General features: G+C 44.0%; 1 protein-coding gene across 1 annotated transcript; it reads right to left on the minus strand.

The window, feature by feature from the left end:
• Positions 1 to 223: 223 nt before the first annotated feature.
• Positions 224 to 25,708, minus strand: LOC106567954 (C2 domain-containing protein 2). Its single transcript, XM_014137873.3, has 13 exons — positions 24,454 to 25,708; positions 23,610 to 23,705; positions 22,001 to 22,120; positions 10,123 to 10,224; positions 9,791 to 9,907; positions 9,406 to 9,517; positions 8,346 to 8,454; positions 8,068 to 8,132; positions 7,703 to 7,818; positions 7,369 to 7,543; positions 6,868 to 7,094; positions 6,441 to 6,744; positions 224 to 5,169 (listed from the first exon to the last, which is right to left on the minus strand). Exons 1-13 carry the CDS (start codon positions 24,769 to 24,771, stop codon positions 4,910 to 4,912), a joined length of 2,121 nt encoding a protein of 706 aa, XP_013993348.1. The 5' UTR covers positions 24,772 to 25,708; the 3' UTR covers positions 224 to 4,909.
• Between the last annotated feature and the right edge of the window lie 22 nt (positions 25,709 to 25,730).

Consider the following 25,730-nt stretch of genomic DNA (forward strand, 5'->3'; position numbering starts at 1 on the left):
TTGATTGCCAATAAACATAGCTACGTTTTCAAAATATCTAATTCATGACTCGATTTCTTTACACAATTAACGCACATCTTTGAATGCACTAGGTCTACATCACGTTAAAATGTAATTGCTTAAAACAGGTGTGGCCTCCAAGCATAAAATACATATAGCCCTATTAATCATAAAGGCAATAAGCATTTTGTCACAGAGATTCAAAGAAAACCACACACTTGAGTGGTTATTCAGTTTATATTTATTGCTCAAGATGTTAAACCTGATATGTCAATAATTAGTAATAATCCCTGCATGGCATTGACTGCCATTAAATATTAGCAGGCAGCCAGGTTCTGTACATTTCACAGAGCCAATATAAAATGTCAGGAAGCTATTTAATAATATACAGGCCCACTGCTTATTGAAATGCATAATCTTGCACTTGTCAGTTGCCATCGATTAGGCTTAGAATCAAGTTTGCATGTTTAAAACATCCCACGTTCTTTTCTGAAATTTGAACAAGGTTTAAAGATGACTTTGGGTTTCGGCATACACCTCAAGCTGCAAGATGGCTCTAAAAAGGACCTTATTTACAGAAACAAGGAGCAGTCAGCTCATTGGTAACCCTTCCAGGAGCTTATGTCAATATTTGACCCACCACTGTTCAAATATGTGACCGGTTACAGGATCTGAGGGGTTTGACGCTCGTTCATACTTCACAGTAGGGACGTAAAAAAAGGAATAATATGGACACATATAACCCATACAGTATCTGCAGCAGACAGAGAACTTAGTTAATGTTGTTGTTCAAAATCAACACAAATGGCATACCCTTTTTTTCAGCAACCAGATACCCCAGTGTAATCAGTCATCCAAGGATATCATAAAAACACAACTCATTGATTATGTTTTCATATGGGTTGTTGAGGGGAAATCCAACTGGCTCGTCTATCTCATTTTAATGCCACTCAGCAACATTCAAGTCCTCCGAAAATACCAGATGATAGGTATAGATAGCACAGCTACTGCCATCCTGGGACAGCAAGTCCTAAGTCATTCGAAGACTGGTCATACCTGAAAAAATGACAATTTCCAAGAGGTAATCCCACTACAGTTTGTCACTACTACACAGGTAGAAGAACTGTTCTCCAGTCTTTTCAAAAGCCTTGTAAACAGTAGAGCATCTGTCCATGAGTACTGCCATCATGTCCAAAAGAGTATAGCAGTCCTCTCAGTAGGTTCATGCAATGAGAATAAAAACAGTAGCTGGCAGGGAATTGATCTTAAAACAACTCTTTTAATTTACCTGCTTAAATAAAAGTACAAATCATTAGCTAGATAAAATCCCAAAGTAGTCAAACCATTCAGATTTCCCAAAGATGTATCATCCTTTCTGTTTAGACAATGTTTAAAGCGCTGATATGTTACATTTCATTTTTAAAATAAAAAACTGCAGAAACGCATGAGTGAATGACCACTGTGTTTTTAGTGAACACTGCAACAAGTATGGCTTGAGGTAGTGTCACGTTCGTTCTCTCTCTCAGCATGATGCCATTGGGGTTCCATTTTCCACCTCACCAACCCCAGGCAGTTGTAGTGTAAGGAATCTTTAGGTCGGAAGACTAGAGGAAATTGCATTTCATTTTAAAACACTGCAATATTTAAAAGAAAAGTGATAATACAAAGCAAAAAAATATTTTTAAATGTTAATATCAAACAGAAAATTGCAATTTTCATGTTCTCCATGATGTCACTGCACTGTTTAGAAATAGTGTTTATGGTGGAAATCCCCAATTCTTTATTACCAACTGTAATTTTGGACTTTACAAAACTGTATGAGATAACCAATGACATCAAAAGATATAATTTACACAGAACTGCCATAACTGCCAATGTCTGAAATGTTTAGTCTGGCTTAAGATTTTCATAATAGCTCTGAAGTTTGTATGTGAATTTACTTTTGATAAGAATTAAAATGTTAGGCTTTATCATCTCCCACTAGTATCAGCCTTGCAGTGGAACAAACCGTCTCCCTTTGTCAACACAAACTCCTCTCTCAATCACAAAATGCCTACACAAACTGCTTGCTATTTATAAAGATAACCTCTATCACAAGAGCAGTTCAAGTAATTGCTCTTAAAAAGCTTAAGAATCACACCTTGAGTGTAAATCCTAGAAAATGTATCTAGCAATATGTGCAAATCATGTCAATACCACTCTTCTCTCCTTCTTTGGTCCCTCTGGGCCACATTTCAATTGGACCCTTTAAGAGGTCAAAGGTCAGGGTTGACCTCACTACCAAATATTTTTATAACTGACCCAAGATAGGCTCTGGTCTGTCGTTTCCAATGGGAGCAAATGAATCATAGTGGGCAGAGCCAAGCACGAGCTAGTGAGATCTTATTGGCACTTTATAGAATTTATTTTGATATTTCCGTTAGGGAACGCTTACTCTGAAGTGCACGTGTGCAATAACTGAATTCGCCTTTGCACTCCAAAAGAACAGCATTTTCAAAACTTTAGCAAAGGGTAAAGTCTACAAAGTGCAGTCCACTCGGTTTGTTACTGATTCTAGTTATGGAAGCAGAAAACTGTATGGACATCAAATGTTTAAATCAATGACAAAACTAGCAGAATGTTGGCCAAAATCCATCTCACTCCATCTTCTCCCACTGACGACCACTTGGCTCTCTCTCATAACTATATTTGTTAGTGAGTGGAAACACCAACCAGATGCTTCACATTTATACATCCGGTGAAATATCTCTCTCATTGTTCTATCTGTGTTACTACCCTCTAATAGGATGAGGGTGCAGGTTGGCCACCAGTAGTTATTCTTCTGGTTTAGAAGGCCACAAATACAGAATATGTTTCAAGAATGTTACAAAAAAAGGATCATGAAATGGCATGGAGTTGAAGAAAAAAACATTTCAAATTAGCATTACCCAAAAACACCAAATATTTCTGCTCCAAAAAAAGGCGAGGTTGGTGGAAGAGCCGGAGGGAGATAAAGATAATATTTTACCTCCATACTGCCTTCCAACCAGTAATGGAGGATTCACGGATCGAGAAGTGGAGTCTCTCAGTCAGTGCAAGGTGGTAGAGGTGGAGGCAACGTGGGGTGGTGGAGGACTATCGGAGGGGAAGGAGAGGGTGGTGGAGTGGGGGGGTGGAGAACTATCGGAGGGGAAGGAGAGGGTGGTGGAGTGGGGGGGTGGAGGACTATCAGAGGGTGGTGGAGTGGGGGGGTGGAGGACTATCGGAGGGGAAGTAGAGAGGGGCTGGAGGCCTAGAGGGGAAGGAGAGGGTGGTAGGGGTGGGGTACTGGAGGATTATCAGAGGGGGTGGTGGAGTGGGGGGGGGGGGCTGGAAGACAATCAGAGGGGAAGGAGACGGGTGGTGGAGTGGAGGACTATCGGGGGGGAAGGAGACGGGTGGTGGAGTGGAGGACTATCGGGGGGGAAGGAGACGGGTGGTGGAGTGGAGGACTATCGGAGGGGAAGGAGACGGGTGGTGGAGTGGAGGACTATCGGGGGGGAAGGAGACGGGTGGTGGAGTGGAGGACTATCGGAGGGGAAGGAGACGGGTGGTGGAGTGGAGGACTATCGGAGGGGAAGGAGACGGGTGGTGGAGTGGAGGACTATCGGAGGGGAAGGAGAGGATGGTGGAGTGGAGGACTATCGGAGGGGAAGGAGAGGATGGTGGAGTGGGGGGGTGGAGGACTATCGGAGGGGAAGGAGAGGGTGGTGGAGTGGGGGGGTGGAGGACTATCGGAGGGGAAGGAGAGGGTGGTGGAGTGGGGGGGTGGAGGACTATCGGAGGGGAAGGAGAGGGTGGTGGAGTGGGGGGGTGGAGGACTATCAGAGGGTGGTGGAGTGGGGGGGTGGAGGACTATCGGAAGGGAAGGAGACGGGTGGTGGAGTGGAGGACTATCGGAAGGGAAGGAGACGGGTGGTGGAGTGGAGGACTATCGGAAGGGAAGGAGACGGGTGGTGGAGTGGAGGACTATCGGAAGGGAAGGAGACGGGTGGTGGAGTGGAGGACTATCGGAAGGGAAGGAGACGGGTGGTGGAGTGGAGGACTATCGGAAGGGAAGGAGACGGGTGGTGGAGTGGAGGACTATCGGGGGGGAAGGAGACGGGTGGTGGAGTGGAGGACTATCGGAAGGGAAGGAGACGGGTGGTGGAGTGGAGGACTATCGGAAGGGAAGGAGACGGGTGGTGGAGTGGAGGACTATCGGAAGGGAAGGAGACGGGTGGTGGAGTGGAGGACTATCGGAAGGGAAGGAGACGGGTGGTGGAGTGGAGGACTATCGGAGGGGAAGGAGACGGGTGGTGGAGTGGAGGACTATCGGAGGGGAAGGAGACGGGTGGTGGAGTGGAGGACTATCGGAGGGGAAGGAGACGGGTGGTGGAGTGGAGGACTATCGGAGGGGAAGGAGACGGGTGGTGGAGTGGAGGACTATCGGAGGGGAAGGAGACGGGTGGTGGAGTGGAGGACTATCGGAGGGGAAGGAGACGGGTGGTGGAGTGGAGGACTATCGGAGGGGAAGGAGACGGGTGGTGGAGTGGAGGACTATCGGAAGGGAAGGAGACGGGTGGTGGAGTGGAGGACTATCGGAGGGGAAGGAGACGGGTGGTGGAGTGGAGGACTATCGGAGGGGAAGGAGACGGGTGGTGGAGTGGAGGACTATCGGAGGGGAAGGAGACGGGTGGTGGAGTGGAGGACTATCGGAGGGGAAGGAGACGGGTGGTGGAGTGGAGGACTATCGGAGGGGAAGGAGACGGGTGGTGGAGTGGAGGACTATCGGAGGGGAAGGAGACGGGTGGTGGAGTGGAGGACTATCGGAGGGGAAGGAGACGGGTGGTGGAGTGGAGGACTATCGGGGGGGAAGGAGACGGGTGGTAGGGGTGGTGGAGTGGGGGGGTCATGCTGCATGCTGCTCCCCCGGGGTAGGAGAGGGTGTCACTGTTTGGGTGGTGGTGGAGCTGTTGGCTTTGCTCTTGCTCGTAGGCAGCAGCTTGCGGTTCAGCATCCGGCTGAAGGTGGCCGTGCGTTTCTCCCGGTCTACCGTCACAGGCTGCTCCAAGTACACCAGGTCGTTGTGCGACTGGCTCATCCCCGGGTCTTTGCACTGGCGGCGCCGGCGGAAGAACAGCTTGGCACTCCTGTGCAGGAAGCTGCCTCCTGGTGGGAGGGAGAGAAGGAAACCAGAGGAGGTCGTCCTAAATTAATATAATTAATTTTACATTTAAGTCATTTAGCAGACACTCTTATCCAGAGCGACTTACAGTTAGTGCATTCATCTTAAGATAACCACGTATCACAGACAGCTACGTTATTGAGGAAAAATGTACTTTCTATCAGTCAAGCTAGAAGGGGGGGGGGGGGGGGGGTTTAAGTGCAGGTGAAGTTTTTGTAAATGGGGGGGTATTATTTAAGATACTGTTTAGAGGTAGGGTTTACGATGTTTTCGGAAGATGGCCAGGGACGGCTGTTCCAGCTGACAGTAACTGTCAGATAGTGTTCTATACCCTCATAATCCCAGGCTATCTATATTCACTAACACGATAGGGCAAAAAACAGGAATTCTTGTTTGCACAATGCACCTCATAAATTGGAGCCAAGTTATATGCAAATGATACTGTGAATATGTGGGCCAACGTTCACCCTTAGTTTACGAAACACACGCTTCAATACAAAACCTTGGCAGATACCGATCACTTTACCTTGGGAGGAGAAGAAAGGTGAACCACACCTTTATGCAAACCACATATTGATGAATGGGAGTAAATTAGGGTAAGTGGGTAAACAACAAACACAGACAAACACCATTGAACAAGGACAAAAGACTCAAGCTGAAAACAAGGACAATCAAACACAGACAAAGACAAGGTGAAAAAGAGAAAGTGGATTAACTAATAAATCTGGACTTGAAAAATAGAACCAACCATGACAGAATGCGCCTATAACTGCTCCTGCAACCAAACTAGGCACTGCTCCAGCCTAAAACTGAATGGATGTTATACCATCTGAAAGCAAATGTGAATGTCACATTTCACAGATGGATAGCATTCTAATCTAGTCACTACTGTACCAAGCTACTGCTGTTCGGGAGGTGACTTACTTGTCTGGAAATCATTTCTGATTAGTTTCCTCTAAGAAGGCAAAGAAGAACGTGACAAGGGAAGACATGATACATTTTGACAGGAGGAAGGAACGATGAGAAATTAGATAAATGACATGGAAAGAGAGAGGGAGAGAAAGAGACACAGCAAACAGACAGGAGCATTGACCAGGATCATTTACCCGGATCATTAGGACTTGAATAGTGTAAGATAGGTACCAAAGTGATATGCCCTGTAGAATATCATAGGAGAGAATAAGGCCAAAAATAAACCCAGCAATGAGATCTGTCTGCACAGGGCTGGCATAGGGCACATTCCATCAAATCCCACCTCTGCTCTTTTTGGATCCAGACTCTGAGATGCATAGTGACATGGAGGTTTTGTCTGGATCTTGGTCCGTGCCCTCTCCTGCTTGGCACTCCCAGTCCTCCGGGGCCTGCTGGGCTTGAGCCTGGGCCACTCCACTGGGGCCCTCCTCGGGGTCTGACGACACCTCTGGGGGTTTGCTACTGGCTTTTACTACTGAAGCAGTTGCCACAGCGATCTCCTGAGATCCCCCCTCCGACATGGAGGCGTCCATCGCAGCAGCATAGCCCGCCATCAGAGCCATCTCATCATCCTGAGACAGAGGAGTCTGGGAAATGGAGTACAGAACAGAAAACCCACTGTTGGAGATAGAGTGTACTGCCTAGCTGCTCTGTAAGGTACGTCTTTGGCTTTCAGAAAAGCCCAATACAAATCCTACGTATTATGGTACCTTGGTCACTCCTGAGATGATGATGGTGCTCTTCTTGACCGGGGACTTGAGCTTCTGCTTGGCGGACTCGTGGAGCTGGCGGATGGCAGCCTCGGCAACGGGGTCGGTCCCGTTGAGCATGAGCAGCTCTGTGTCGGAGGAGGACAAGGCCTTGCTCCCCATGATCCCCAGCACGCTCCGTCCTGACACCTTGGACTTGGTGCCGCTGGGAGGATTGGAGGAGGTCTCTGAAAACAAGATCACTTGGATAAGTGGCTTATGAACAAATAGATTTTTTATTTTTGATACATTTGATTTAAAATAATCTGAGCCCATCTCCTGTAAGCAACATCTCATAGTAAGGCTTAGCCTAGACTAGAGACAGTAATTAGTGTCAAAATGCCTGAACATCAAAGCTCCAGAGAATGGTTGTCTGTAGTATGTGGATAAGAAGGACCTTCAAATGAGTCTCTTTTGCCGTATTTTTGGTGTTCCAGCTTAAAACGTTATTTCAATACGTACGCTGGGTTATACTCAGTCCAGGCAGTAGTGGTCGACCTGGTTTACTCTTCACTGCAGTGATTGTGGTGACCACAGTACCGCAGGGCATGACCGTGCGGTCCATCTCCACTCTCTTAGTGGGGGCTGGAGTAGGGGACTGCCACGACCGCACCTCACTGGGTTTCAGGTAGGTCAACTGTGGTACAAGAGAAAGAAGGTAAAGAGGTGATTATCACACGTGTTCAAGTATAACTGGTTGGAATTTCAATAAAACTTCAAAAACATTGTGTGAAACAATGTGTTGGGTAAGACATGAATATAATATGCATTAAGTAGTTAAAAAGATAGTTCTCACCTCAGTAGTAAGTGACCCTGTCACTTGATCTTTGGTCATGAGTGTAAATGTTTGCTGTCCTTTGGGCTGCTTCTTCACCAGATCAAAAGGCACGGACACTTGACCCAGTAAGGTGTCTGTCAGGAAGACAACACATCCCAATCAGTTTGCTATTACAAGACTTCATACATACATACAGGAAAAACAAATGAGTAAAATGGCAGACAACACGATACAGAGGACATTGTAACTGTCAGACAAAGCTTTTATTGTTCTTAAAAACAACTTCAAAGTAAACCTATTTTGGGTGCAAATGGGACAGAGTATTAGCATCATTCCCTCTCCCTGTACCTAAAGACAGAGATTCAAAACAAAGATACACTTACTCTCCTGAGGTTTCCTATCATCGAGCAGCTGAATTTTCAGCTCTTTTGATTGTCCATTCAGCTCACTGATGAGAGAAAGAGAAACAGTCACTAAACTGAAAACGAGTAACAGAAAGACAGTGAGGGAGGGAGAAAGGAGGACTGTGGGTTGGATATCACGCAACCGGTGGCAAGTGTTTACTAAGCGATTGAGCTCACAGGCTACAAATTCATTTTTGTTTTCCCTATAGACCGGGGTCTGTAAAGACTGTTTCTGGCAGCATTGGAGCTGGACTCACAAGATGAAGGGCTGGTCCCAGGCTGGGCTGGCTGTGTTCTGTAGGACTGAAGTGGAGAGTTTCTGTGGAGGGTCATCTAGCTGCAGCACACACAGGGGATTCAGACTGCCTGCAAAGAGCAAACAGAAGATGAGTTTAACAGAAATGCATGTTCACATACAAATCAAACATTGGGGTTGGGGATAATGAAACACCAGTCAATACATTACACTGACAACTCAATTCATGAGCATTATGATTTTTGAACATTAGATCAAATTGACTTTAGATGTCTGAACCATAGAACTAGAATAAGTTCATTCGACGTCTATTGTCTGAACACTTTAGTTTAATAGCAAGCTAATAACTTTGAGTGACTTTGTGACCAGCACATGTCAATGGCTGAGATAAAGCAGCTCTGGCTATCAGGCTTGTAACATAATGAATAATGCATCAACTGGTAGACACACAAGCTGCCCTGGCTATTGGCCAACTAAACACTCAGCTTCAGGCCGGACTGAGGCTAAGCTAAGGGGATGGAACCATAACAAGATAGCAGGAAACTTTACCAGTGACTGACAAGCCAGGCTGAAACTCAATAAAAGGGACCTGGATTGCTTTAATTCATTAAATATCTGCAGTTAGGTAGAGCCTTTCAGACAGCATACACCAAAAAGCTGCTGCCTCCTTAGCTTTGGGTCACAGCCAATTTCAAAAATCCTACCAGCATAATTGTCCACTTTTCCTTAATGAAAAAGAAGCAACTGGGGTGAGAAGTGGTGAACGCCACAAATTCATTTATCAATGGTAATCTATTCAGGGAGATAGGCTCTGCCCCTGCTGTGGGGTGATGAGCTACAGCTATGACAGCCCTGCTACTGTAGGAGAGTTTAGAACCACAGTGACTAGGGTTCAGAGGTCAGAAAAGAACACGTCTCAGTGACTCCTTGGGTTCCATGATGCAGTCATCTCTTCTGGCAGCCACCTCAAGATGAGGCACATTTGGAGCTGTAACAACACTTCAGAGTTTTGATCATGTTTCTATAGTCGAACCAGGTTGTGACCCAGTGATGTCCCTCACCTGCAGCACCATCCTCCTGCTCCTTACACGTTACCCGGATATTCTTTACCAGCAGCTTCCAGTCGTGAGCTCGGGGGGGCTTGGGCGGTGATGTCACCTTGTTACGGGCCTCCTAGAAAAGGTGACAGAGAACATGGCGATACTAGGCACTTCCATATGCCATGTAGTGCAGAGTAGAAATGTGGAGCTAGAGGGTGTGCAGGCTATTGTTCCAGCTCAGCACTAACACACCTGACTCAAGAACGTGGGGTGTAGAGACTAAGCAACCTATCAATGTTGCTATGTAGCGCTTCAGCACATCAATCAATGGAGAGGTATAGAGATGACCACGGGGTGACAGGAGCACGATGTGCTGACGCTGTGTTGTCGTATGTCTTCCTCTCACCTTGACCTCTGTGGCCTGAGCAGGCCTGCAACTCAGCGTAACGGAGGGACGCACCGCACACAGCAGCTGTCTCAGCCTGTCCTTTACTGCAGCCACACTGGGGCTTGTGGCATGGTCCTGACAGAGACGCAAAACAAACAAACCGATCAACTATCCCATCACATCACTAGCAATCATCGCCATTACACTTGACTTGTCTGGACTGATGGTTTTGGGATATATCCTAAAGGAACATGTTCAGGTTTGCAGTTTACACTCAAGAAGTATTGAAGCGCTTACGTCGTTTTTTTCAAATGTGTACTGAGACTGTGTACTGAGACTGTGGGCTGTACCTGTGGGAAGCTGGGGCTGAGCTGCAGGTCCCAAGTCTCGAGATGGCACACCCCCCAGACCACCTGGACCTGCCCTTCAGCCTCCCTCATCTGCAAGTCCAACTGGAGAACAGAGGGCAAAAGTACTACCATAAGCAACAACACAGTTACACACACACACACACACACACACACACAGCTCAGAGTGCAAGCCAACACAATGGGCTGTAATTGAGCAGCCCAGCACAGAGAGAGTAAGTGAGAGAGGGAGTGAGCGAGAGTGGAGGTGATCGTCAGAGGTAATACTGTACTAGTGACTGGGCCATTCTAGGGCTGTTACGGTGACTGTATAACTGGCACACTGGCAGTCACGAATCATGACTGCAGTCAAATTCCATGTGATAATTTAACAGTAACTATGCTTCTCCAAGCTCTGATGCTGCTGATGGTCATTAGTAGCCTACCAAACTTGCTAACTGCTTGGTACTCAGCACTCTATTCTCCCTCTAATCACTCTGACATCAATGCAAATGTAATCGAAAATCTAATCAAACACTTTATGAGAGCCCATGAGCTCATGCTGTGCAACATTTCTATAGGCTATGCAATTGCATGAGTTGATGGCCTCTACTAAAAAGAGGATCCCATCAGCTTTCTATAGGTTAAGCCTACTATATTTATTTATCCACTTTACTAATATTAAACACATTGCGTCGCTTTACAACAGGAGTATGGCCTAATTGGCTAGCATACAAATGAACCACAGGAAAAGTGTCCTCCATTCGCAATTTAAAGTGCAGAGATTTTCTTGTTCCGAGACAGGTGCATGATAATGGTCCATCCTAAATCAAAAGTAATTTCACACATCTATTTAGTATATGTGAAGACAGCATTAAATTAAGAAGTCTGATGTGACAATATCACTTGCAAATGATATATAATCACTTGTGAATGATGCCCAGCATGTGCAGTAAGGCAAGAAACAGCGCATGCCTTTTTTGTTGTTGCACTTCTTCAAATCCTAGTCGCACACCTCATGTAGCCTAGCCCATAATCCTATATGTTTTGATAAGGATTGTATCACAACTAAAGTGGCCAAATAACTTCTTAAAATAAAGCACATTCATCCACATTACAACCGGCATACATAGTCGGCGCTTGAGTTTCAAGTTCGGGGAAGATCATTTAAACCATAAAAATGCACCTTTATGTTAAAGCATTACATGCATAAAATCAGATTACCGGACACTTTTGAGAACAGCGTTATCCCGCTAATTGATTGCATTTTGGAACATTTGCACTTATTGCCTACTGCCGTGTGCGTATTGCTGCGCTTATAATGTAAAGAAACAGCCTAATAGTTTACCAACATTTTAAGCTAAACGTTTTGATCTGTTGCATCAGCTTATTGCTTTTAAAAGTTTTTTGTTGCGAGTGGTTGTATTAATTTGGGATCTATCGCATCCCACAACTGTCCCAAACTGTTTCACTGGAATTTGGCTTAAATTCATAAAAAAATGTTTTGCTTATAACAGTGAACTTTTTTTGTGGGATACACAAGGCTATTCTAGGTCTTGTGGTATATTTTGGTTAAACTATCCCCAATTCAATGGAATTGCAACCCTCTGCATGCACAGTGCATTCTTCCATCACATGTACAGCTGATTCTCATGATCTTGCACACTAATGAGATGCTATTGAGCCCACACTACTACACTGTCTGAGCCAAGGACTACATGTTTTCTGGTAAGTTTTGATTACAATACTGGGTGCGGTGAATATATATTATATGACATACATGATTCTTTGTTAACTAGTAAATAGTAGCCTACAGCAAAGTGTGTTTAAATAATTTCTAACTTGTTAACAATTTCTGCTAGTTAGTTTTTGCTACCATGTGGGTTTTAACTTGCTTGAGCCTGCTAACCGAGGAGTGTTAATTCACCTGTTTCCAAACATGTTTCATTAAAACATTTATCTTACATATTAGATGTTTAATCCAACTATACTGCTCAAAAATATTAAGGGAACACTTAAACAACACATCCTAGATCTGAATGAAAGAAATAATCTTATTAAATACTTTTTTCTTTACATAGTTGAATGTGCTGACAACAAAATCACACAAAAATAATCAATGGAAATCCAATTTATCAACCCATGGAGGTCTGGATTTGGAGTCACACTCAAAATTAAAGTGGAAAACCACACTACAGGCTGATCCAACTTTGATGTAATGTCCTTAAAACAAGTCAAAATGAGGCTCAGTAGTGTGTGTGGCCTCCACGTGCCTGTATGACCTCCCTACAACGCCTGGGCATGCTCCTGATGAGGTGGCGGATGGTCTCCTGAGGGATCTCCTCCCAGACCTGGACTAAAGCATCCACCAACTCCTGGACAGTCTGTGGTGCAACGTGGCGTTGGTGGATGGAGCGAGACATGATGTCCCAGATGTGCTCAATTGGATTCAGGTCTGGGGTACGGGCGGGCCAGTCCATAGCATCAATGCCTTCCTCTTGCAGGAACTGCTGACACACTCCAGCCACATGAGGTCTAGCATTGTCTTGCATTAGGAGGAACCCAGGGCCAATCGCACCAGCATATGGTCTCACAAGGGGTCTGAGGATCTCATCTCGGTACCTAATGGCAGTCAGGCTACCTCTGGCGAGCACATGGAGGGCTGTGCGGCCCCTCAAAGAAATGCCACCCCACACCATGACTGACCCACCGCCAAACCGGTCATGCTGGAGGATGTTGCAGGCAGCAGAACGTTCTCCACGGCGTCTCCAGACTCTGTCACGTGCTCAGTGTGAACCTGCTTTCATCTGTGAAGGGCACAGGGCGCCAGTGGCGAATTTGCCAATCCTGGTGTTCTCTGGCAAATGCCAAACGTCCTGCACGGTGTTGGGCTGTAAGCACAACCCCCATCTGTGGACGTCGGGCCCTCATCCCACCCTCATGGAGTCTGTTTCTGACCGTTTGAGCAGACACATGCACATTTGTGGCCTGCTGGAGGTCATTTTGCAGGGCTCTGGCAGTGCTCCTCCTTGCACAAAGGCGGAGGTAGCGGTCCTGCTGCTGGGTTGTTGCCCTCCTACGACCTCCTCCACGTCTCCTGATGTACTGGCCTGTCTCCTGGTAGCGCCTCCATGCTCTGGACACTACGCTGACAGACACAGCAAACCTTCTTGCCACAGCTCGCATTGATGTGCCATCCTGGATGAGCTGCACTACCTGAGCCACTTGTGTGGGTTGTAGACTCCGTCTCACGCTACCACTAGAGTGAAGGCACTGCCAGCATTCAAAAGTGACCAAAACATCAGCCAGGAAGCATAGGAACTGAGAAGTGGTCTGTGGTTACCACCTGCAGAACCACTCCTTTATTGGGGGTGTCTTGCTAATTGCCTATAATTTCCACCTGTTGTCTATTCCATTTGCACAACAGCATGTGAAATGTATTGTCAATCAGTGTTGCTTCTTAAGTGGACAGTTTGATTTCACAGAAGTGTGATTGACTTGGAGTTACATTGTGTTGTTTAAGTGTTCCCTTTATTTTTTTGAGCAGTGTAGTTAACTATTTATCTGTACATGAAATTGTATTTGTTTTTTTTACTCATTTTTTCCTAATCTTTACTGCCGTGCCCACTTCACTGTTGCTCCAAGCAGAGAAAACTGCAGTTCTGAAATGCATCAAAAAGCGTGAAGACTTCTGCCTGATGCCCATACATGCCGCAGCATATATGTTGGACCCCAAGTATGCTGGCAAGAGCATCCTGTCTGGTGCAGAGATCAACAAGGCCTACGGTGTCTTCACTACCGTGTCTCGCCACCTTGGCCTGGATGAGGGCAAGATTCTTGGCAGTCTGGCGAAGTACACTTCCAAGCAAGGGCTTTGGGATGGAGGTGCAATATGGCAGTCGTGCCAACATATCTCATCAGCTACCTGGTGACAGAGACTTTGTGGATCTGAGGCTCTTTCCCCTGTTGCCTCCATAATCCTCCAAATCCCACCAACATCTGAGCGCAACTGATCCTTGTTTGGGAACACACACACACACACCAAAGCATGCAACAGGCTGACCAATACAAGAGTTGAAAAATTGGTGGCCATCCGGGCAAATTTGAGGCTTTTTGAGCATGTCAACAAGTTATCCTCAACAAGGTTAGAAAGTGACAGTGAAGATGAGGCCTCAGAGTCTGATGTTCAAGTGGTGGACATTGAGGAGGTCCAGGAAGAACACATGGAAGACTGATAGTCTAGAAACTAAAGCATTAGGTGTCTTCCTATCATTATACAGATGCGATAGATCATTCAATATTCCCTTTATTTTGTTGTTAATTGAAATCATCCCATGTGAAGAGGGATGCCTTCCCTGTGGCTCAGTTGGTAGAGCATGGTGTGTGCAACACCAGGGATGTGGGTTCGATTCCCACGGGGGGCCAGTACAAAAAAATGCATGAAATGTATGCATTCATTACTGCTAAATGACTAAAATATAAAATGTAAGAGTCAACTTATTTAATACATTTTTATTTCTATTGGAAGGATTTAATCATTTGCAATTATGTCTACTTATGATAAGGTAAAAGGTTTATGTTTCTGTCTCCATATATGTTAAATACATTCAATGGAAAAAAACATTAAATTTAAATGGTATTAATATTAATTTGCATACATTTCCGTTAATTCCCATATATTACCGTTGATTACCATATATTCCTGTTAATTCCATCTCTGAATATTCCCCAAAATGTGCAGTCCTAACCGCCACAGCCCTGGGCCATCCTGTCCCAGAATGCCTAGATTGCTCTGGCTGTACAGACAAATCTTTGTTACCAAAGAAAGGCTATTTCTGATACCACTGAAATACCCAGGTAAAATGCCTGGATTAAGCAACAACAAAAAAAGTTTGATCAGTAAAAGTAGATATCGGTCAGAATAGAAACAGTGTAGGCCTAAGGGTTACAAAGAGCACAGTACAAGCGGACTTAAATAAAGGAGAGCACAACAGCATTCGGAAAGTAACCCTGTTATTTGACAGCTTTATTCTAACATTGATTAAATAAAAAAAATGTTCCTCAATCTACAAACAATACCCTATAACGACAAAGCGAAAAGGTTTAGAAATGATTGCTAATTTATTACAAAAAAAAATAAAAAATTCAGGAAGACCTTACTTAAGTATTCAGTATTCAGACACTTTGCTATGAGACTCGAAATTGATCTCAGGTGCATCCTGTTTCCATTGATCATCCTTGAGATGTTTCTACAACTTGTTTGTAGTCCACCTGTGGTAAATGTTAAGTTCATGTTTTAAGTATCCCTATATTTCTGTTATTACGGGGCTATCACTCAGTCAAGAGTGCGCCTGCACAGGACGTCTGTTCGTTGATGGACCAAGCCGAGAGTGCAATGGCTACCTTGTAGTGTGTTCATACGGTATAGTAAACTTTGTTAAACAGGAACCTTGTCGTTGTGTCATTTCGAGTTAACAGTAAATTCAATTGATTGGACATGATTTGGAAAGGCACACACCTGTCGATAAAGGTCCCCCAGTTGGCAGTACATGTCAAAGCAAAAACCAAGCCATGAGGATGAACGAATTGTCCGTAGAGGTTCGAGACAGGATTGTGTCAAGGCACAGTTCTGGGGAAGGGTACCTAACCATTTCTGTAGCACTGAAGGGCCGAAAAACACAGTGGCCTCCATAGTCTTAAATGGAAGAAGTTTGGAAACACCAAGACTCTTCCTAAAGCTGGCCACCCGGCCAAACTGAGCAATCAGGGGGAGAAGGGCCTTGGTCAGGGAGGCGACCAGGAACCCGATGGTCACTCTGACAGAGCTCCAGAATTCCTCCGTGGAGATGGGAGAACCTTCCAGAAGGACAAAAGGGCCGAAAAATTAAGAAGGAAAGAAATTCCACAAACTAACTTTTAACAAGGCACACCTGTTAATTGAAATGCATTCCAGGCGACTACCTCATGAAGCTGGTTGAGAGAATGCCAAGAGTGTGCAAAGCTGTCATCAAGGCAAAGTGTAGCTACTTTGAAGAATCTAAAATATAGTTTGGTTTTGTTTAAAAAAATGATTCCATATGTGTTATTTCATAGTTTTGATGTCTTCACTATTCTGTAATGTAGGAATTAGTAAATATATGAATAAATAAGTGTGTATGCATGCATGTATGTATGCATGTATGTATGTATGCATGTATGTATGCATGTAACTAATTTCTACATTAAAGAATAATAGTGAAGACATCAAAACAATGAAATAAATCAACTGTGTTGCACAAAGTAGATGACCTAACCGACTTGCCAAAACTATAGTTTGTCAACAAGAAATTTATTGAGTTGTTGAAAAACGAGTTTTAATGACTCCAACCTAAGTATATGTAAACTTACGACTTCAACTGTACATACATGCATATATATTTGTTGTGAGAATCAATCCCGCTTCCATAAGGAAAACACTTCTAGCATAATGCAAATTAGTGTCCAAACTTTTGATTGGTAGTGTATGCTTTTTTAAATAGATTTACAAAAATGTCTAAAAACCTATTTTTGCTTTGTTATTATGGGGTATTGTGTGTAGATTGAGGGGAAAAAAACAATTGAATACATTTTAGAATAATGCTGTAACAGTAAAAGTCAAGGGGTCTGAATAATTTCCAAATGCACTTTCTTTTTTGCCTGAACACTATTTCCATGGCAGATTTATCATCAATGTGTGGGGAAATGTTGACAAACTGCCTGTGTCATTATAGTAATGGTGAATGAATATAGCCGAGTCTCTTCTGGTTGAGGAAAAAAAAATACCCGAGAAAAAAAGGATTCCATTTAAAGTAGCCTAATAGACTTTTTTTTTTTTTTTTTTTTTTTTTAAATGGCGCCGGAGAAGGAGGCAGACATTTTGTGCGCCCCCATCTGATTGTGTTTTTTTGTTCAAAACTTATTTTTTTTACTTATTTTGTACATAATGTTGCACCTACCGTTTCTTATGACCGAAAATAACTTCTGGACTAGAGGTCGACCGATTATGATTTTTCAACACCGATACCGATTATTGGAGGATCAAAAAAAGCCGATACAGATAAATCGGTCGATTTTTATATATATTTCTAATAAAATCAATTTAGTCTCAAATAAATAATGAAACATGTTCAATTTGGTTAAAATAATGCAAAAACACAGTGTTGGAGAAGAAAGTAAAAGTGCAATATGTGCCATGTAAAAAAGCTAAGGTTAAAGTTCCTTGCTCAGAACATATGAAAGCTGGTGATTCCTTTTAACATGAGTCTTCAATATTCCCAGTTAAGACGTTTTAGATTGTAGTTATTATAGGAATATTTCTCTCTATACCATTTGTATTTCATAGACCTTTGACTATTGGATGTTCTTTTCGGGACTATAGTATTGCCAGCCTAATCTCGGGAGTTGATAGGCTTGAAGTCATAAACAGCGCTGTGCTTCAAGCATTGCGAAAAGCTGCTAGCAAACGGAGGAAAGTGCAGTTTGAAAGAATGCTTACGAGCCTGCTGCTGCCTACCACCGCTCAGTCAGACTGCTCTATCAAATCATAGACTTAATTATAATATAATACACACAGAAATACGAGCCTTAGGTCATTAATATGGTCAAATCCGAAAACTATAATTTCGAAACAAAAAATGTATTCTTTCAGTGAAATACGGAACCATTCCCAAGTCTAAATATTGCTGTTACATTGCACAACCTTCAATGTTATGTCATAATTATGTAAAATTCTGGCAAATTAATTACGGTCTTTGTTAGGAAGAAATGGTCTTCACACAGTTCGCAACGAACCAGGCGCCCCAAACTGCTGCATATACCCTGACTCTGCTTACACTGAACGCAAGAGAAGTGACACAATTTCAGGCACCGCATTGACTATAAGCAACAAGCTAGTTAACTAGTGATTATGTTAAGATTGATTGTTTTTTATAAGATAAGTTTAATGCTAGCTAGCAACTTACCATGGCTCCTTGCTGCCTGCACTCACGTAACAGGTGGTCAGCCTGCCACGCAGTCTCCTCGTGGGTTGTAATATAAATTGGTCATAATCGGCATCCAAAAATGCTGATTACCGATTGTTATGAAAACATGAAATTGGCCCTAATTAAATCAGCCATTCTGATTAATCGGTCGACCTCTAATCTGGACATCAGGACTGCGATTACTCACCACGGACTGGCAGAATCCTTTTTTCCTCTAACGAGTCTGAGGAGCCCAACACAAACAATATACTGCTTTCTCGGGAACAGGCCCAGATTTGCGTGAAGAAGAGGCGGAGAAAAATGGGTCAGAGGGCGGGCGGCCTTCTGAAAATTCGGAGGCAATCGAATAAACCCCCACTTCCTTCCATTCTGCTAGCAAACGTACAATCATTGGACAATAAAATAGATGACCTACGCAGAGGATTAAATTATCAACGGGACATTCAAAACGGCAATATCTTATGCTTCACGGATAGAACAGCGACGTCTGGTAAGACAAGGGGCTGCGGACTACGTATTTTTGTAAATAACAGCAGGTGCACGATATCTAAGGAAGTCTCGAGCTATTGCTCACCTGAGGTAGATTATCTCATGATAAACTGAAGACCACACTATATACCTAGAGAGTTTATCTGCATTTCTCATAGCTGTTTACATAGTGCCAGCCTCTGACTGGGGTGGTAAGACAGCATTGAATGAGCTGTATTCCACCATAAGCAAACAAGAAAACGCTCACCCAGAGGTGGTGCTCCTAGTAGCCGAGGACTTTAATGCAGGGAAACTAAAATCCGTTTTACCAAATTTCTATCAGCATGTTAAATGTGCAACCAGAGGGGGAAAAATTACAACAACAAAAAACTAACTCTGGACCAACTTTACACCACGCACAAAGATGCATACAAAGCTCTCCCTCGCCCTCCATTTGGCAAATCTGACCATAATTCTATCCTCCTGATTCCTGCTTACAAATAAAAATTAAATCAGGAAGCACCAATGACTAGATCAATAAAAAAAGTTGTCAGATGAAGCAGATGCTAAGCTACAGGACTGTTTTGCTAGCACAGACTGGAATATGTTGCGAGATTCCTCCGATGGCATTGAGGACTACACCACATCAGTCACTGGCTTCATCAATAAGTGCATCGATGACGTCGTCCCCTCAGTGACCATACGTACATACCCCAACCAGAAGCCATGGATTACAGGCAACATCCGCACTGAGCTAAAGGCTAGAGCCGCCGCTATCAAGGAGCGGGACGCTAACCCGGAAGCTTATAAGAAATCCCGCTATTCCCTCCGACGAACCATCAAAAAGGCAAAGCGTCAATACAGGACTAAGATCGAATCATACTACACCGGCTCTGACGCTCGTCAGATGTGGCAAGGCTTGCAAACCATTACAGACTACAAAGGGAAAAACAGCCAAACTCTGCCCATGACACGAGCCTACCAGACGAGCTAAACTACTTCTATGCTCGCTTCAAGGCAAATAACACTGAAACACGCATGAGAGCACTAGTTGTTCCGGAAGACTGTGTGATCACGCACTCCGCAGCCGATGCGAGTAAGACCGTTAAAAAGGTCAACATTCACAAGGCCAGATGAATCACCAGGACGTGTACATGCGCTGAACAACTGGCAAGTCTTCACTGACATTTTCAACCTCTCCCTGACCGAGTCTGCAATAACATGTTTCAAGCAGACCACCATAGTGCCTGTACCCAAGAACACTAAGGTAACCTGCCTAAATTACTACCGACCCGTAGCACTCACGTCTGTAGCCATGAAGTGCTTTGAAAGGCTGGTCATGGCTCACATCAACACCATTATCCCAGAAACCCTAGACCCACTCCAATTTTCATACCACCCCAACAGATCCACAGATGCTGCAATCTCTATTGCACTCCACACTGCCCTTTCCAACCTGGACAAAAGAAACACCTGTGTGAGAATGCTATTCATTGACTACAGCTCAGCGTTCAACCATAGTGCCCTCAAAGCTCATCAATAATATAAGGACTCTGGGACTAAACACCTTCTGCAACTAGATCCTGGACTTCCTGACGGGCCACCCCCAGGTGTTAAGGGTTGGTAACAACACAACACGCCACGTGGATCCTCAACACAGGGGCCACTCAGGGATGCGTGCTCAGTCCCCTCCTGTACTCTCTGTTCACTCATGACTGCACGACCAGGCACAACTCCAACACCATCATTACGTTTGCACATGACATAACAGTGGTAGGCCTGATCACCGACAACGACGAGACAGCCTATAGGGAGGAGGTCAGAGACCTGGCCGTGTGGTGCCAGGACAACAACCTCTCCCTTAATGTGATCAAGACCAAGGAGATGATTGTGGACTACAGGAAAAGAGGACCGAGCACTCCCCTATTCTCATCGATGGGGCTGCAGTGGAGCAGGTTGAGAGCTTCAAGTTCCTTGGTGTCCACATCACCAACAAACTAACATGGTCCAAGCACACCAAGACAGTCGTGAAAAGGGCAGGACAAAACCAATTCCCCTCAGGAGACTGAAAAGATTTGGCATGGGTCCTCAGATCCTCAAACGGTTTTACAGCTGCACCATCGAGAGCATCCTGACTGGTTGAATCACTGCCTGGTATGACAATTGCTCAGCCTCCGACCACAAGGCACTACAGAGGGTAGTGCGAACGGCCCATTACATCACTGGGGTCAAGCTTCCTGCCATTAAGGAACTCTATACCAGGCGGTGTCAGAGGAAGGCCCTAAAAATTGTCAGCCACCAGCCTCCAGCCACCCTAGTCATACACTGTTCTCTATGCTACCGTACAGCAAGTGGTACCGGAGCACCAAGTCTAGGTCCAAGAGGCTTCTAAACAGCTTCTACCCAAAGCCTTAAGACTCCTGAACACCTAATCACCTACCCAGACTATTTGCATTGCACCCCCACTCTCCCCCTCTTTTACACCGCTGCTTCTCTCTGTTGTTATCTATGCATAGTCACTTTAATAACTCTCCCTTAACCTCTCTTGGGTAGGGGGCAGTATTTTCACATCCGGATAAAAAAATGTACCCGATTTAATCTGGTTATTACTCCTGCCCAGAAACTAGAATATGCATATAATTGTTTGATTTGGATAGAAAACACCCTAAAGTTTCTAAAACTGTTTGAATGGTGTCTGTGAGTATAACAGAACTCATATGGCAGGCCAAAACCTGAGAAGATTCTATACAGGAAGTGCCCTCTCTGACCATTTCTTGGCCTTCTATAGCCTCTTTATCGAAAACAGAGGATCTCTGCTGTAACGTGACATTTTCTAAGGCTCCCATAGGCTCTCAGAAGGCGCCAGAACGGGGAATGATGACTCTGCAGTCCCTGGCTGAAAAACAGTAGGGGTTTTGGATAGTGGTCGATCTGAGAACAATGACACGGGCGTGCACGTGAAGAGTCCATTTTCTTCTTTCAGTCTTTGAACGAAAACAACGTCTCCCGGTCGGAATATTATCGCTATTTTACGAGAAAAATCGCATAAAAATTTATTTTAAACAGCGTTTCACATGCTTCGAAGTACGAAAATTGAATATTTTGAAATTTTTTGTCACGACATGCGTCCGCGCGTCACCGTTCGGATAGGGACCTGAACGCACGGACAAAACAGAGGATATTTGAACATAACTATGGATTATTTTGAACCAAAACAACATTTGTGGTTGAAGTAGAAGTCCTGGGAGTGCATTCTGACGAAGAACAGCAAAGGTAATCCAATTTTTCTTATAGTAATTCTGCCACCTCTGACTCGCTCTCCCTTTGTTCATATTAAGCATAGCTCCAATTGAAATGGGAAGGGATAGATTATAGCTGCAGATGTAGTGAGCACAACTGTTGTGTTCATTTACCTGCAGTTCAAGTGGCGATATCTTTACGCTGTACCTACAGGGCTCTCCTGGAGACATGGCTGATGGTGAAGCACTGAGGGAGAACTGAAGCTTGTCCCCGACCACCTTGCATCGTGCAGCCTAGGGGAAGACAAGACAGCAAATAGTTACAATAGTACCATACAATAAGCGAGGGAACACTCCAAAATGTATTTGAGGTAAAAAGGTGCTTGGTGCTAAACATGCCTAACCATGATTGTGGTATTCTTGCAAACTGCATACGTGGCTCACATTACAATTGGTTAACCTGTAGTTTTTCCTTAATGGTAACTATGTGTGTTGCTTATTTCAGAGTGTGACAACAATCAACTTGAAAGCTCAAACATGAAGCATCTCATTAAAGGCAGGTACTGCCCATTTCTCCCTGCTTGACCCTCCTTGTCATTGGTTCCCTCGTCTCCTTATGGTGCTTTCAAGACAACTGGTAACTCTGGAGAAAAAAAAACTAGGTCAAATAATGACATCATTGATCTTCAGGTTGGAGCGTTAGAAAGATGCCAGAGTTTCCCACTTGGAAATCTGAGTTAGATGACCGTTCTAACGATTTTTCCTAGTCGGAGCTAGTTTTCTCCACTCCAGAGTTCCCAGTTGTCTTGAACACACTGGAGTCGGAAGTTGGAGAACTCGAGTTCTGAGTTGTTTTACAGTGCTGATCTGTACTGGGCAGGCTACAAGGGGACAGCTACATAAGCTTCTTACTGCATACACACATACCAATGGAGGCAGGGCAAGGACACACCTTTGTTCACCAAAGTCTCTGGGAGCAAAAAATAATGAAGCAGCATCTGGATCTTGCATATTACAGAAAAGCCCCCAAAAAACTGAGCAGGCATTTAATAACACAGACTAGTTTAAATCGCTGCTTTGCTTTGTTTCTCCAAACAAAATGTGCCAATGCTATTGTTGAAAATTTTATTGATAACTTCTGAGAATGTTGTTCACCTTCCTTTTAGAAGAGGGCTGGTTATATGAGGATCCCATAAACTTAGAGCTGGAGATGAGGTAGTAAAAGTGTGCTTACAGCATGAAAACTGCAAAGAGGCTGCTATTGGCTCCGGCAATTTAAGGGGAGGGGGAAAATGTCTGGAAGTGTCAGTGAAGTTAATGAACATTGTGTAACTCAGGATATTGGCCACTGCAGACCTGAAATTAAGTTAAATGGCTGTAGCACCAGTAGAGCAGCCCCTCTACATTGAATTACAGTGGAAGAGTGGATTGACTACAGAGCCGGGTTATGACATTAGGGCATGTTGATTAGGAAATGGCAACAGCATAAATGCTAGCCTTTCTAGCTGTAATGAATGTTAAAGAGGCCAACACTGCCAAAAGAAAAATGATTTCATTGGCTATAGGAGGAGAATGAGGACGCTGCACTGGGTTCAACAATGACAACAATGATCCAGATTCTTCATCTTAACTCAATCTTGATTTTATCAGGAAAAGAAGCATTCAAAAACAATAAAACCATATCTGGGCTATAATGCATTAATGTACTGAGCTTTTCATTGTGTGTGCAATTTATTGAGAACCATTGGATGAGAGCCAGTCCCTGTGTATCAGACTCTCTTACCTTCTGATTAACAGACTTCTTGAAGCTGGACACTTGGCCAACCACCAGTTCTGATGACTCGAGGCCGTCCTCTTCTAATATTAGTTGCACTGGGCACTGTGTGAGTTAGGAGTACACCGGTCAGGTCAGGAGGTGATCAGCAATAGGCTATGCCCCAACAACTGTCATTATCTCAACATTACACTTACTTTTGACAGTTTCAATCAAAGAGTTAGAGAACATGGAAGAAATGGAACACCTTTACAATTTGTATCACGTTTACAGTTTGCAGCTACAGGGGCTTCAACTCTTGACAGTAGCTTGAGAGATGAGGTTTCAACAAGGCAGTGTCAATGTATGGGAATCAAGATTGTTGACACTGTATTCCGTGACAGGGAACTTGTGCTATTACGATGCTCACATGTGTGCTCAAGTCTTGTTAGGTTCATACTGTACTCATATATTGTTTGTTTGGCTACAGTGGATTCTTTGTAACGTCAATCAGGGACTATTTTTTTTTTTAAATGCGTAGCTACAGTCAGCTCTGTAGTTTCCCAATAGTAATTTGTTAAGTGAAACAATCTCTTGGTCGACATGGGACTTGAATTTTTCAACTAACCTGCCATTAGCGATACCGTATTTGTTTTCGTTTCGGGGAAAAGGGTATCTTGTAAATGTCCGTGTACAGTTGCAGGTGATTCTACAAAAACCACAGAAAACTCATAAAGATATTAAATCCACAGTAGCACCAAGAGCAGGTTATTTGAAAATTCGATGGTGGCGTTAAGTATAAGCTAACCTGTAACGCCCAGTAATGAAAACATATGTATCACATATATGGCGTACAAATGGTAGCTAGACTTACCCCAGACTTCGTCGATTCGTCATTCAAAGCTCTGCACCAAGCCCCTTTCCATTGACTTTTCCAACCGTTCAGTGAAAGCGCCCATCCCAACAGAACGTCCGCTTCCCCCGAACCAGCACTGTTTTGCTCAGGCATCTGTATCCGTAGATCGCTGTAAAAATACTGTACTAGATACAGTATCAATGTAATGATGGAGGCAATGAACAGTGTAACCATGCAAAGCCATGGCAAGTCTCCCAAACCGGAATTTGAAGGGAGACTTTCTGAGTCCAATTCTCCCAAATCAGCATTTGAAAGATTAATTTCTGAGCCAGGCATCCTCAGCAATTTACTTGGTTAGATAGCTATGTATTTAGCTAATAACAATGGCCCCTTAAAAGTAAGACCGGTACAAAAACATGGTCTGATGATCTTTGCAAGAAAGTCCCTGTCATTCAAGACAGCTAGCTAACGGAGGACTAGATCCAGCTACTATAGCAATGGGAGCTAGTCTTGCCACCACAAGTTCAACCACTGAACCAGTATGCAAGCGAATGTTAGCCTCTTGTCAATAATATCCTGGCTCCTGATTAAGGCGCAACTTTAAACGAAAATAAAATACCCAAGACGAGTAACTCGGCTGGCGACAGACTACTCAATGATGTAATCTTACTATCTATCTGGTTTGAAAACTGCAGTCAGAAGAATGCTAGCTATGTAGTTAAAACAAGCAAGTAAAATACATTGTTTCCTTTATTGCAAGTAGCTAGCTAAAATAACGTGAGTGTTATTCTGAGTAACGTTAAGTTATACCAAGCATCTAAGTAAGTTCCACAGCTCTAGCTGAACAACATTGTATCAAATGTCTGTCTTTGGCTAGCTAGCAAACAACAGTAAGTTAGCTACACATGGTTACGAGCTTTTCATTTAAGTTAACTAACTTCAGACCTTTCTTTCATTCGATTGTATTCTAGTAAATTGCAGTAGGTAGCTAGCAAGCAAGTTAGCTAGCTGCTACCCAGTAACACGTATTCCAAAATGTAATGTCCATGAATCATTTCTGGCGTCCATGGTGTAAAACAAAGTGAAAGTAATATGTGGCTAGCTTTAAACGACGGGGGGGAAAATGATAATTTCGTGAAGTTCTTATAAAGCCTCATCTCAAACTTGCAGTGCATCTCCGACACCAACGATAACCGAAATCGAAAACTTGGCAATGCGATATATGTGACATTAACTTTTATTCCCAGAGTGCATAGCGATATCTTAAAGCACCCCAAGTGCGCCCTGTTTTAACC

The sequence above is a fragment of the Salmo salar genome, chromosome 13, assembly GCF_965601325.2.
Source record: "Salmo salar chromosome 13, fSalSal1, whole genome shotgun sequence".
Taxonomy (NCBI): domain Eukaryota; kingdom Metazoa; phylum Chordata; class Actinopteri; order Salmoniformes; family Salmonidae; genus Salmo; species Salmo salar.